The sequence below is a fragment of the Phocoena phocoena genome, chromosome 8 (genome assembly GCF_963924675.1).
Source record: "Phocoena phocoena chromosome 8, mPhoPho1.1, whole genome shotgun sequence".
In the NCBI taxonomy this organism is placed as follows: Eukaryota; Metazoa; Chordata; class Mammalia; order Artiodactyla; family Phocoenidae; genus Phocoena; species Phocoena phocoena.
Window position 1 is genome coordinate 99,840,232 of NC_089226.1, and position 14,003 is coordinate 99,854,234.

The window sequence follows — 14,003 nt, forward strand, 5'->3', positions numbered from 1 at the left end:
TGGATGCTTGTAGGAGAGCTGTGTCTGCAGGTGTGTGTGTACGCTCATCTAGGTGTGAGTCCGTGGAATATTCTCAGGTGAGGCTGGGATTCAGTCATGCCTGAATCTTCAGTCCCTGCCGCAGTCAGGCCAGGTCAGGCTAGGCTGTGATAATAAGTACATCTCAAAATCTTCATGGCTTAACACTAGAAAGGCTCACTTCTTGCACAAAACTCAAGATGGGTCAATGGCCCCCTCCACCTTGCCTTTGCATCGGGAACCCAGGGCCTCTAATTTGGCCACAACAGAGCGAAGAGATGGAAGAGGCTCACTGCCTCTTACCTACCTTGGTCCAGCAGTGGGTACACATCCTTCTGCCTAGACATCAATGGCTCCAACCTAAGGGCAGGAGAACCCAGAAGTGTAGAGGAGCTCCTTTATGAGCACTACAGTCCTAGCCACATCCCTCCTTTTATGTTTCTGGCAACCGAAATATCCCTGCCCGGCATGGATCCAATTCCTCGGAGACAGTTCAAATCCTGGCTTGCTAGCTTGCTAGCTGGGCACTTGCTAGCTGGGTGGCTTCAGGCCATGTATCAGCCAGGGTCCCAACAGGAAACAGGTGGCACGCTCAAAATAGGAGTTTGAAGGGGTCTCAGTTAGAAAAGGACTATTTAGAAAGGCTAATTCAATAACCAGGAGCTCGGAGCAGCTGAGCTGCCATCACCCTGAGCAGACAAGACCACAGAGTGGTCATTGAGACCCGGAAGCAGAAAGTCAAGGAGAAGTGACCCCGTGGAGAGGACCAATGACCTTCAGATGAGGGACACAACCTGCCCAAGGGATCCCACCGGGAGGGAACCAGGAGGATAAACACCACGACTTCACTCCCTTCCTCCCCTCCTCTCTCTGCTGGGACTCCCCATTGGCTGGGCCCAACAGAAGCCCAAGTGCCCTGGAAGATGCTGATTTAGTCGAAACAGGTCAGCCTCCCAGGGCAAAGTGGACAGAGGCTCTGGAGGGACAAATGGACACAATCCGGCACAGTCAATTGATTTCTATTCTCTGGGCCTCCCTTTCCTAATTTCTAAAAAGTGGATGCTAATACCTACCTCACTGTGTTGTTGAAGGAAAATGGAATAACATATGCAAAGACCTGGCGTATAATCGGTCCTCAGCGAATGTTAGCTTCTTAGTGTCTGAAAGTACTTCATAGTCCAACGGTGCCCAGCTCACGAGGCTCTAATTACCCTAAAGTCTGGTATGAATTTCTCAGACAACTTTTCCAAACCGAAAATGTTTTTCCTGATAATAACTCCCACTTTTTTAACTTCTTCTGTATGTGAAGTGTTTTACAGGTATTGCCTCCTTTTAGACTCACTAAACTTTTGTAAGTGTTATTGCCAACAAATTGGGACTCTGGCCGAGAGCAGTTAGTAACCCCTCCACGGTCACTCAGCCAGTAAGTGGGTCTGGCCCCAAAGCCACAGCTGTTCCTCTCTGTTCTCCTCTGATTTCTGAGGGTGCGTGCACAATTAGTAGATGAAGGGCAGGATGCGGCAACTCCAAAGCTTGAGAATTTCCCTACCCCGGAAGGAGGTAAGTGCACCCAAGGTCGAGGACCCTGTCCTGCCAGAGGCCCCATGTAGGATCCCCCACAGAAGGATCCAGAAAGTGCCCCCTACCCTTCAAGGCACCTGTGTGCCCTCCAGGCCTGAGCTCACTCATGGCTGTTGCTGGTTAATTTCAGGTCACCCCAGTCCAGCCCCATCTGGCCAGCCCAACACCACCAGTGAAGAGAGCCAGCTCTTGGAGCCAGGTGAGGAAACAATCTTGCGGGGCTCACAGTCAGCTTTCTGAGACCAAGTAGGTGGTCTGTGGGGGTGATGGGAAAGGCAAATGGGTTTTTATGGTACCAGGGAGGCTCCCTGACTTCAGACAACACTTCTCCTTCCTGACCCAATGCCTGAAACTCCACCACTAGATTCACTTTGAGATCTTAGAGCTACCATCTTTGGGAGACCACTGATGAAAGGTCATGCACATGTGGGCAAGGTATTCAGCGGGCATTTAAAGGGGATTTGTTGAGAACAAGCTAAAGGACACTTGGCAGGAGTGGTGGGGTTCCATCAGATGGGTCCTCAATTAACTCGACAGATATTTAAGGACCTACTCTGTGCAAAGTTGTGTGCAACCCTGGGCAAAAACAGGAGGTGATTCCCCCAGGAGGGGCTCTGGGGAAGGGGGGGTCACCATCCACTGAGGCCGCCCACCTTCAACCCCATCACCAACCCCATGTCCATCCTCCAAGGTTCCGGTGTCACAATGGCAGCCTCCATGGTTGTACCCCCAGAATAGCGGAGGGGACTGGGAGGGGCAGCATGGCACCCACAGTAGCGGGGGAGAGGGCCTCTCAACCCAGAACCCTGCCCTCCTTTCACACAAGGGTGACTCTGGAGACAGAGGCAAGAAAGGAGGGTCTGTGCGGACTGGACACCCCAGGGCTAACCCATCCTAACCTCCAGTCACCTTCGGCCCTACCTTCTCCTGTCTCTAAGGAGGACCAAAGGGTCAGGCGATGAGGCAGCCCAGCCCCATTTTGCAGACTGGGAGGCTGAAGCTCAGAGCGGGTAGGGTATGGTCCAAGGTCACGCAGCAGATCAGTGGTGGGACCCTTGGCAGCTGTCCGCCTCCACCTCCATCCCTGAGGTCGGCAGAATCCGAATCTGCCGAGGCTCAGCTAGGGTCTGGCCCTTCCAGGGGAGCGACTCCAGGTCCGCCTGATGAATGGGAGCAGCCGCTGCAACGGGACGGCGGAGGTCTGGTTCCGGCAGTCCTGGGAGCCCGCGTGCGGGGCACTCTGGGACCTCCGCGCCTCCGAGGCTGTGTGCCGCTCGCTGGGCTGCGGCCGGGCGGAGCCGCTGGAACAGCCCGTCCCGCCGACCCCGGCGCTGCCGACTGGTGCAGCCGCAGGAAACGCCAGCTGGGCCCCGAATACCACGTGGGCCCTAGCGCCCACCGTCCAGTGCAGCGGCCCCGAATGGCAGCTCTGCAAGGTGGTGGAGCACGCGTGCAGCAGCGACGAGAGGCCGGTCCAGGTCACCTGTGCAGGTACGAGCGGACCAACCCGCTCCCGCCGCCGGCCTCCTCCCTGTCCTACCTCCCAGTCCTTCGGCCACTGCCCCGCATCCTGTCCCCAGCCCTGGCCACTGGACCCAAGCCTCGCCCTCCGGACTTCCACCCAGACCCACCACCGACGCGAATACAATTGGTTCCCTCACCGGAGGGCTGTACCGCCTCTACCCCCTGGTACAGAAATATGCCAGGTTCCCAGGATCTCTTGGCGCTGCCGCTCCCCTGCCCCGAGACCTGCTCTTCAGGCTCCGCCCACCCGGTCTCTTGCCCCACCCACTAGTCTGCCGCTCAGCCTACCCCGCCCGCAGCCCTGAGCCGATTCCTCAGCACCGCCCACCAGGTTACTAGCCCCTCCCAAAAGGCTCCCAGCCCCTCCCACTAGGTATCCAGCACCGCCCCTGGGTCCCCAGTCTTGACCAGTTCCCCACCTCCGCCCCACCCCAGGTCCCCAGCCCAGACAGGCCGTGTTCCCCAGTCTCGCCCGCTGGGTTACCCGCCCCTCTTTCTCTCACTGGGTCCACAGCCCCAGGCACAGCTCTCCTGCCCAACAACCCTCCCCCGACTTCCCTTCCTTTCGCCCCTTCCTCACCTCCACAGACCCCTTCTCCTCCTATCCCCAGAAAACCTCGATTTGAAATTGGTGGGTGGTGGCAGCCCGTGCGAGGGCCGCGTGGAGATGCTGGAGCACGGACAGTGGGGTTCCGTGTGTGACGACACGTGGGACCTGGACGATGCCCACGTGGTGTGCCGGCAACTGAGCTGCGGCTGGGCGGTCCAGGCCCTGCCCGGCTTGCACTTTGCCCCTGGCCAAGGACGCATCCACCGGGACCAAGTGAACTGTTCCGGGTCGGAGACCTACCTGTGGGACTGCCTGGGGCTGCCGGGAAACGGCTACTGTGGCCACAAGGAGGACGCCGGTGTGGTGTGCTCAGGTCAGTGGGCGATGCTGAGCCACGGTTATCCAACACTTACTGCAGGCCTGCTGGGCGCCAGGACTGTAGTTAGTGCTGGAGAGATGGTCCCTGCCCACGGGAGGTCACAGCCCAAGAGGGAAGATGAGACCCAGACAAACATAATCCAGGAGAGAGAGTGGCAAATGCCTTACGAAAGGAAGCCAGGTGGAGTTAAGAGACGGCAGGCAATCCAGAGCTGGAGGGCTAAGCCTGCCCACCTCCTGGAGTAGGTGACATTAGAAGTGAGGCTTTTTCTGAGTGGGAGTTGGTCACCTGGTTCAGAACAGCAAGAGGAGATGGAGTCTGGGAGGCCCTGTGGAGGCTGTTGGAGCCCAGATGAGGACAGGAAGTTCTGGTCCAGCCAGCGCTTCTCTTAATGTGCCCAAGAATGGGGAGGGAGGCAGGTCTCGTCCAATGTACATTCTGATTCAGTAGGTCTGAGGCAGGGCTTGAAATTCTGCACTTCTAACAAGATCCCAGGTGATACGGAAGCTGCCGGTCCAAGGACCACATTTGAGCAGCCAGGATGTAGACAGCAGCAGGGCCAGCTGGAGCAGGTGGGGCAGATGAGAGGAGGGATGCAGAGGCAGGAGGGAGAGTACACAAGATCTGGAGACCGATTGGCTCTGGGGAGTTTGCATTTGTGGGTCGGGGCTGGTGAGAGTTTCTGCCCAAAGGATCCTGACCTGACTCTGACCCCCCCCCCCCCCACAGAGCACCAGTCCTGGCGCCTGACCGGGGGCGCTGACCCCTGCGAGGGCCAGGTGGAGGTGTACTTCCGAGGGGTCTGGAACACAGTGTGTGACAGTACGTGGTACGAACCAGAGGCCAAGGTGCTCTGCCGGGACTTGGGCTGTGGGACTCTGGCCCGGGTGCCCAAGGGGCTGCCACACTCCCTGTCGGGCAAGATGTACTACTCATGCGAGGGAGGGGAGCCCACGCTCTCCGAGTGCTTCTGGCGGTTCAATAACTCCAACCTCTGCAGACAATCACAGGCAGCCAGGGTCCTCTGCTCAGGTATCCCTCCTCCCACCCACCCCACTCCCCCCACCCCCAGATTTGGACTAGGAATTGCATCTGGATCCATAGCCTAAGAACTTATAGCCCAAGGAATACAGCTTGGGCTAGATCAGGAATGGCAAATACTGGCATAAGAGGGACCATTGCCCTTACCATGCCCAGGCAGACATTACCAACTAATCAGGGCATTCTTTTCCCCAGATCCTTGACTCAGTCCCAGAATCGTGAATCCAGTCTTTATTAAGGCATTATTATACGCGAAGCAGTGCTCCCTCTTGACTGGAGCCGGCTCAGGAGATAAAACCAATTTGCCATCCCAGGGCTGGTGATCATCATAAAAATAGCATTAGGAGACACTAATAATATTAGCCACAGTGTCTGGAGCCCTAACCAGGTGCCAGGCATTGCCGGACACTCAGTATATATTTCAGCAGAGCCTCCCACCTGCTCTATGAATTGGGTTTCACGAAGTCTAAGATGGCATTGATGATGAGTCACACCGTTAGTATTTTATGTACCGTAAAGGACAAAAGTACTGCCAAAATAAACTCTGGACGTGCCATCAGCTGTAACGATAGACGTCATCACCCCGATTTCTGAGGTGTTAAAATGTGAAAAAGCAAGAGCCTTAAACAAACACAGCGTTAGCATCTCTATGGAGTTCAGACACCAGGCTATGAATTCCAGCTCTGCCAGTTACCAGCTGGGAGGCTTCGTCTTGTGAATATGTGGGTGCTGATACCAGGCGCTTCACAGGGGAGCCGGGAAGTCAGATAATATCCACCAAGGGACGTTGTAAGCCCCATCCCTTACCAGTCAAATGATTATGATAATGACGAGACTGTCAGATTCCCACCTCCAGAGACAGGTGTGAAGACCAAATCCAATACTAGATGGAAAAGGGAAATACTTGTGTTCTATAGCAGATTATACAGAAGGAAGGGCTAATTCTTTCATTAGCCCTTTATTTAAACCAAAAAACCTTCCTGGCATTTAATCCATGAGATCCTCCTTATGGTGGGGTGTGGGAAAGACTCAGCCACGGGCCCCGGTGGGAACACACGCCCAGTTGCAGGCCACTTGTCTGTCGTGTCCAGTTTCTAGCACAAGGCCTGGCCACAGTAGGTGCTCGGGCACGTGTGCTGAGTGAATGAATGGTGCTTTCTGACAGGTGCCCGGAGCCTGCTCAATCTGTCCACTTCTGAAATCCCTGCAACTGGTCAGCCGGTCACTGTGGGTGAGTGTCCCTGGGGATGCAGTTTCTCAGAGGCTCAGGTGCGTGCGTGCATGTGTGTGTGTGTGTGTGTATGTCTGCGGGAGGGGTCTGACGGTTTGTCCCCCATCCCCTACCTCCAGACAGTGAACTTGACTCCCCCCACCATCCCCGGGGCGCTCTGGCTGCTTCGTGCTCCTTTCACCTCGCCTGCCTCTATCATGTCAGCTCCACAGCTCCCTGAATCCTGATATTTCTTGGACAGGAGTCCTCTCCCCACTCTCTGTGAGCTCCTGTAGGGCAGAGGATAGAGCTGTAGAGAACTGGAGGGCAACAGCCAGTGTGTTTATAATGTTCTGGGCACCGGCCAGTGCTTTATAGTCATTATTTCCCAACCCTTTAATCTTCCCGGCAGCCTCCTGGGGGAGGTCTTCCCACCACCCTTACATAGAGGAAGAAGCTCGGGCTCAGAGGGTGAGGTGATGGCCAGCAGTGTCGGCTAGAATTTGCCTGCAAGGCTGTGAACTCTGAATCCAAACTTGGTCTGTCCTCCACTTGTGTGTAGCCAACTCCTGGGGCCCAGCCCCCAGCTGTGCCTCTTGCTAGCTGTATAATGTTGGGCAATTCTTAACCTCTCTGAGCCTCAGATCCCTTGACTATAAAACGAGGATGATAGGGGCTTCCCTGGTGGCACAGTGGTTGAGAGTCCGCCTGCCGATGCAGGGGACACGGGTTCGTGCCCCGGTCCGGGAAGATCCCACATGCCGCGGAGCGGCTGGGCCCGTGGGCCATGGCCGCTGAGCCTGTGTGTCCGGAGCCTGTGCTCCCCAACGGGAGAGGCCACAACAGTGAGAGGCCCGCGTAATGCAAAAAAAAAACCACGAGGATGATAATCCTAGTACTTCTCTCCTAGCATTGTTGTAAGTCTCCAGCAAACTAATTTTTATAAAGTACTTACAACAGGGCTTAGTACATAGTAAGCACTGTCTGGGCCTCAGTTATTCTTATTTATTGATTATTTAGTCCAGGCAGGGAGCCCCATGGCAGCTCCACAGGGGCTGGCCCGGATTCACAGGCTTACCCCTTCCCCTGGCTCCTGGCTCCCTCTCTCAGACCCTCTCCAGAGGTGGGTGGGCGGCTTGGGGAGGGGACAGAGGGGCACCAAGTCCTGCCAGGAAATCTGGCAATGGCTGAGGGCACGGAGAGGGTATGAAATGCTGGGGACTGTGCCGGCTGGAGGGCGAGCTCCTGCCAGGACCCACACACCCTCGCACACTCTCCATTGCTGAGTTCGGGGCGGGGAGCCACGTCGCCCTCAGAAGAGCAGAGCTGTTATGGAGAGCCAGTCTCCAAGGAGCACACTGGGAATGTGGCCCACATTCACGGGTCCCCCCCTATCCCCCCACAGTCCAGTCTCTCCCTTGCACCTGCTTGCTGTTGCTAAATCCAGTTCCTACCCCAGCCCAGTCTGCCCCATTTGCAAACAGAAAGGGAGAGGGGAGAAAATGAGGACGGGGTGGGGGTGGGGTAATCTCCCAGGGGGAGCAGACACTGCCACCAGCCAGGGGGTCTGGGTGATCTCATCCCCCCAACCTCCTGCGTTACCATCACTACCCTTCCTCCAGCTCTGTGGCCTGCGCACCCCAGGCTTTCTGCACTCAGCAGGAGATGGTTCGTGTCTCTGGGATGATGAGGGTTAGGGCCTCATTGCAGCTTCCATGCATTCTCTGCTTTGGGCTCTTTTCAGCAGGGGTGAGGCCAAGAGGGAGGGGAAAGGAAGAAGTCACACCAGGGCTGCAGAGCTGGGAGGTCTGGAATCATGGCCCCCACTCCCCACCCTCAGGGCGCATGTCTGGTAAGAAGGACGCATCTGGGGCAAGGAAAGGAGATCTCGCTCTCCTGATGGTCTGTTCCCTGCCAGCAGATGCTCAGAGCCACCTTCTCTGGGGATCCAGCCTTGGTCTCCCCTGTAGAGAATCAGGTGCCCCTTGGAGGGCCGCACGGCTGTCTATACCTTCATCACAGCAGAAACTTACTGAATTGGATTGAGTCGGCTTGTCAATCTTCCCACTAGACAGAGACCCTCAAGGCCCGTGACACTGCCGTCATATTTGTCTCCCCAGGTCTAGTGCCTGGCACACAGTGGGCGCTCAATAATTCTTGAGCAGAGACAGATCTCCTGGCTTCGTGGCCAGGAGAGAGTTTCATTCAGCCAGTTATTCATTCAATATGCATGTCTCAGGCATCTCCTATATACCAGGCACCTAAAAGCGGATGGGAAAATTCAAAAAAAAAAGAAGGGAAGAGGAGTATACGTCCAAAAGGGAAGTGGGTCAGATGCAGAGAAGAAGGAGAGGTGAGAATGGCAAGGAGAAGTCCATGTCCCTTCCTTTTTCTCCCTGATTTGGGGTTCTTGCTTCCAGAATCTTCTGTGACGGTGAAAATGAAGGACTGGGAATCTCGAGAGCTAATGCTTCTCATCCCTTGCATCGTTCTGGGAATTCTCCTTCTCGTCTCACTCAGTTTCATAGCCATCGTCCTCTTGAGGATTAAAGGAAAATACGGTAGGTGCAGAGTCCCAGGAGCCACGGGAAAGGCCCAGGGATGAAAAGGAGCAGACCTGAGGCACAGTCCTCCCAGGGGGACATGAGCCATGGGGAACCTCAGCAGGAATGGCAGTGATCCAGCAATGGCCACCCAGCCCTGGCCCCAAGAAGCGCCTCCTGATGGGAAGGATTCTCCCAGCATGCCCCCCAGAAGTTGTCCACAGGAGGACCAGATTGTGTGTGTGTGTGTGTGTGTGTGTGTGTGTGTGTGTGTGTGTGTGTGTTTGAGGGCGTTTGGGGATGGGGAAGGTGAGGAGGGAGGTGTCCCCATGAGAGCAGAGCCAGGAAGACTGGAAGGTGCAAAAAATGACTTGCAGGATCTCTGCCTCCCCTTCCTCAGCCCTCCCCGCTATGGTGAACCACCAGTACCTACCCACCACCACCCCAGCGGGGACCACAAGCTATCAAGAGGTTCCCATCACCATCGCCAAAGAAGAAAGTAGGATGTCACCCACCCTGGGGGTGAGGAGGGCGGGGGAGGACAAGAAGGGGATATTTTCCAGTGCCCCAGCTGGAGATGAGACCTGGGCCAGCCCGCGAGTGGCTGTGGGACCTTGAGCAGGTTCAGCCTCAGTCTGGGCCTTGATAGGCTGATGACTTTCCAGTGCACTCATTCTAGAACTCGAAGCTTTTGAATTCTGGACCAAAACAGGCCCAGGGCATTTTGGACCTTGGTTCTCAAAGGAAAGGTCTGTTTTGCTAATTGGCCAGTAGGTTTGTAACACCGTTGCCTCTTCCAGTGGTCTGCCCAATCAGCCTCCCTGCAACGCCCCATCTAGATCTTCCTGGAACATAATCTTATTTCATATTTTCCGAGTCAAAAAAAATGGGATCAGTCATCCATCTTTAATGATACATCAATGCATTACCTCTTGAGAGTCTTGTGAAGAAGTTTGAGTTTAATCACACTGCATTATGAATATATTAAATCGCCTTTATTTGAAAGAGTTCAGTGACACAAAAACCAATACAAAAACTCAGCCATATGTTATAAAGATTCTTTGCACACAGGATATCCAGATATTTGAGAAGAGAGTATGAACACAGACCTAGCACAAGAGTAGGCAAAGAGCAGCCACTCACTGAATATTATGGTCTAGAGGTTAAGAGCCACATGGCCTGCTTCTCTAGGCAATGTGAGAATGTCTCTGTGCCTCGGTTTCCCCAGCTATAAAATGGGGACACTAACCTAGCTACCTCACAGAGCTCTTATGAACATTAACTGAGATAATATTTATAAATGTTGGAATAGTGCCTGGCCTGCAGGGACTACTATGTGTTTGTTAAGTAAATAAATGTTATTTAGTTCCCCGTGTTTGAAATGGATGCGGGGAAGCTTGGAAAACCCAGGCCCGACGGTCTTGTACGAGATGGGCTGCCTGGCGCACTCCCTGCCCCTCTGTCTCCGGTCCCCACGGTCCACGCTCTCTGCCGCCTCTCTGCAGCTTTCTGCCCCGCGCCTTGCCACGCTCCCCACTCTGTTCTCTCCCCAGTTCCCAAGCTGCCCATCCAGGTCCAGGCTCCGCCCCCTGAAGACTCGAACTCCAGCTCGGACTCAGACTATGAGCCCTATGACTTCAGCAGCCAGCCTCCTGTGGCCCTGACCACCTTCTACAGTGAGTGCCTGCGCCCGGACTCCCGAGGGCCCACTGGCCCACACCAGGGAGAGGGCCCAGCTGGCTGGGGTACCTGTGCTAGTTTCCCCCCTCGGTGACCCCTGCATGATGAGAGGGGCATCTCCCTCGCTGTGACCACTGGACTGACGCTCAATGGTCCCGCACTGAAGTTTTCAAAGTGCTTTGTGACCCTGGAGACATCTCTAGTCATTTCCCCTTGGACACCTTCTCTCCCGTGCTTGTCTGTGGTCATACAGGTCTCAAGACCAGTCCCTCGACAGTCACCTAACTGTGGCTGCGTCTGTGTCTGATGCGAGGCATCCCAGTTCAGATGGCTTCTCGCGTGCTCTCACCCTTTCTGTGTCCCATCCTGCCCCGTCAATCTCATCTCCTTGCCCACCTCCACCATGAGCCCAGCTCGCACTTCTCATCCGGCTTCTCCAGCTCTGCTCTCTGCCTGTTGGGGATATAGAAGGAGGAAAGCCAGTGCTCAGGCAGGGCCCACGCGAGGCCGGGAGGTCAGACGAGAGCAGAGACTCTCACATCTTTTGTGAAATCCCTTGGGAGCTCATCGAAACTTCCTGAGCCCCACCCGGGACCTCCTTTATAAGCTAGGATGAGAGTTTGGCTGTGTGTGACACAGACTCCAAATGACATCATCCGGAGAAGTTGGACGGGGCCCGGGCTCCTTTCTTGCTACTCTGCAGTCCCTAAGACGTTGCCCGGTCCACATGGTCCAGAGTGGCTCACCACCATGTCTGCATTCTAGGCCGCCGGAAGGGGGAAGGTGAGGCGTGCCCTACCCTGTATGGCAGGACGCCAGGGATGCCCACACAGCTCCCACGCACTTTCCACCCGTCAGAACTTAAACCCAGCAGCTGCAAGAGAGGCGGGGAGACGAAGCCTCTGTCCTGGGCAGCTGTGTGTCCAGATAAAGCCCAGAGGTCTCCTAGTACCGGGGGCGGGGCAGTAGGGTGGGTACTGGGGACAGCAGCCATCTTTGCCCCACCTGCTGAACCAGGGCCTCTGGGGGGCAGTGTGGATGATTCCACTCTGCGGGGCCATGGTCCAGCATTTGGGAGCCACAGAGATGAGTGTCCTTAGAACCTGAGATTCTGAGTCCAGGCATGTAAGATGCAAGACCGGGAGTCCAAAATCCTGTGACACTGAGACTAAAAGTCAGCAGTAACACATTCAAAAAGCTGACTCCCAGATTCCAGACACTCAAGTTCTTAAGATGCTATGAATCTGCACCGCTCTGATTCTGAAACAGAGGTACCGCAGAGCCCAGGAAACAAAGATTCCAGACCCTCAGCTTCACTCTGGAAGGCTCCTCAGGGGCAACATCTGGCCTTTTCCTGCCCTGAGCTGCCCAAGCAGAAGCACTCCCCATGTTCCCTTAAGTGGCAGGAGGGACGGCTGGGGCTGGGGAGGTGCAGGGCACTAGGGTTTCTGTCCAGAAGCAGCCTGTCCCCAGGCTGGTTTCAGATTGAGGCTTGGGGTCTGCCTGGACTAGAACTTGAGCCTGGGGATCTGATGAAAAAGACTAAGCCATCAGGGTTGTCCTGCTGCCCTGTTCAGCCTCCCGAATCCCACAGAACACCAGCCTCTGCTCCGGACTCCGCAGACAAGGAGGTGGAGCCTACCCACCTCCTTCTTCACCGCCATCTCTGCTTGTAGATTCCCAACGGCACCGCTTCACAGATGAAGAGGTCCGGCAGAACAGGTTCCAGATGCCCCCCTTGGAGGAAGGTGAGTCAGGCTGGGGAGGGACGTGGAGGGTGGTGATTAGGACGCCAGCCCTGCCTCCAGACTTAGCAGGCCACTCGCCTTGAGATGCATCAGCGCCACCTCCCTCAACAGGTCTTTCCTGACTTTAACGATTCCCATTGGCAGTAAGTTCTTTCTCAAGTTTAACTTAAAGCCCTCTTGCTGTACTGCATCTTCTTTATCATGATTCTGTCTTTCAGGCCCAGGACTCGAAGAGGTGCTTGTCTCCCGGGTCCCACCTGCCAACCCTGAACACTGCATTGCAGACCCCCGCTCCACGGGCCCTCAGCACCACCCAAGGAGCAAGGGCGGCTCCAGCACATCTTCAGGGGAGGGGTGCTGTAATAGCCCTGGCAGCAGGCTACCTCCGTGGAACTCTCAAGTGTTTTCTTCAGAGAGGAAGCCCCTGCTGGGGCAGCCCCTGAACTTGGAGCTGGCTGGCTCCCAGGCAACTTTTCCAGGTAAGGTGGACCCAGGAGGATTGTGTGCCCGCTCCAGCCTCCCATCCTATAGCCAACCTGGCCAGAGGAAGCGTAAAGCTGGGAGCCCTGAGCCAGTCTGAGTTCACGGCACCGCTTCACAGATGAAGAGGTCCGGCAGAACAGGACTCTAGTCCCAGCTCGGCAGCCACGTGCTGTGTGACCTTGGACAAGTCTCCTCCCCTCTCTGGGCCTTCATTTCCTCAGGTGTCGAGCTAAGGACCTGACTCTACTGAGTCTTGAGGGCCTCCCAGCTCTGGCACTTTGCAAACTAGCCTGGCAGAGGGTGACTGGCTCTGGGGGTTTCCAGCAGGTCCCTCGGCTGATGACAGCTCCAGCACCTCCTCCGGAGAGTGGTACCAGAACTTCCAGCCGCCGCCCCAGCTCCCATCTGCTGAGCAGTTTGGATGTCCAGGTGCCAGGGGCAGGGGAGGGGGTTCTGGGAGGGGGCACAGAGAGGGACTGGAGGGTGGATGAGCGGGGAAGCTCCGGATACATTGGCCCACGGGGGAAAAAAAGAGAAGTAACGGGATCTTTTAAAGCAAACAAGAATATAGGGAGGTAGGGAAAATGGATGTATGTGGGGCAGAGAAAGATTCAAAGAGAATGGCTTGAGAGGAAATGAGCTCCCCATTAGTGGAGGCATTCAAGCAGAAGCAGCCAGATGGCCCCTTGGGGGAGCTGGTGGCAGCAGAGTGGGTCCCAGCACTCGGGGACTATAGCCCTGAACTACACAGACAAGGCTCTGCCTTCAGAACTGACATTCTAGCAAAGGAGGTAGCCATGGACAAGACTATAAGATGGTCTCACACAGCATCCCGGGGGAGAGGAATGTGGACCCAGACCTGCTCAGCTCTGTCCCTGCTCAGCAGGCGCAATGACTGGGCCTCTCACTGACCTGAGTCTCCCACCGCACAGGGTCCCTCACTCCCCAGCCTGACTCCTCCTCCAATGAAGACTACGATGACATTGGAGCAGCCTAGCCTGGGCCCGGCGCGACTCCTCCTCCTGCCCTCCCCCCACCCTCCCCCTCATGCCCCAGGAGCTGAGAGTCCTCCCCTGGAGACGTGAAAGGAACCTCCACACCTAGTATGGCCCAGCCGCCATCCATCAACAGAACCTGCCAGCACAGCCCTCCTCCAGCCCCAAACAGCAGCCCCAAGGAAGAGGTGCTGCCTCTGAAAGGGCCCGAGCTGTCTGCCTCAGGGGTGAACAGGCAGAGTCTAGGCCAC

The 14,003-nt window shown here is 56.0% G+C and overlaps 1 protein-coding gene across 1 annotated transcript; it reads left to right on the forward strand.

Annotated features, from left to right (window-relative positions):
• The first annotated feature begins 1,533 nt into the window (after window positions 1–1,533).
• CD6 (CD6 molecule) lies at window positions 1,534–13,754 on the forward strand. Its single transcript, XM_065882453.1, has 13 exons — window positions 1,534–1,624; window positions 1,730–1,798; window positions 2,740–3,090; window positions 3,735–4,046; window positions 4,782–5,084; window positions 6,259–6,324; window positions 8,724–8,864; window positions 9,247–9,345; window positions 10,400–10,522; window positions 12,203–12,274; window positions 12,499–12,753; window positions 13,082–13,186; window positions 13,690–13,754. The coding sequence occupies exons 1-13, from the start codon at window positions 1,534–1,536 to the stop codon at window positions 13,752–13,754; spliced, it is 2,052 nt and encodes a 683-aa protein (XP_065738525.1).
• The last annotated feature ends 249 nt before the right edge of the window (window positions 13,755–14,003 follow it).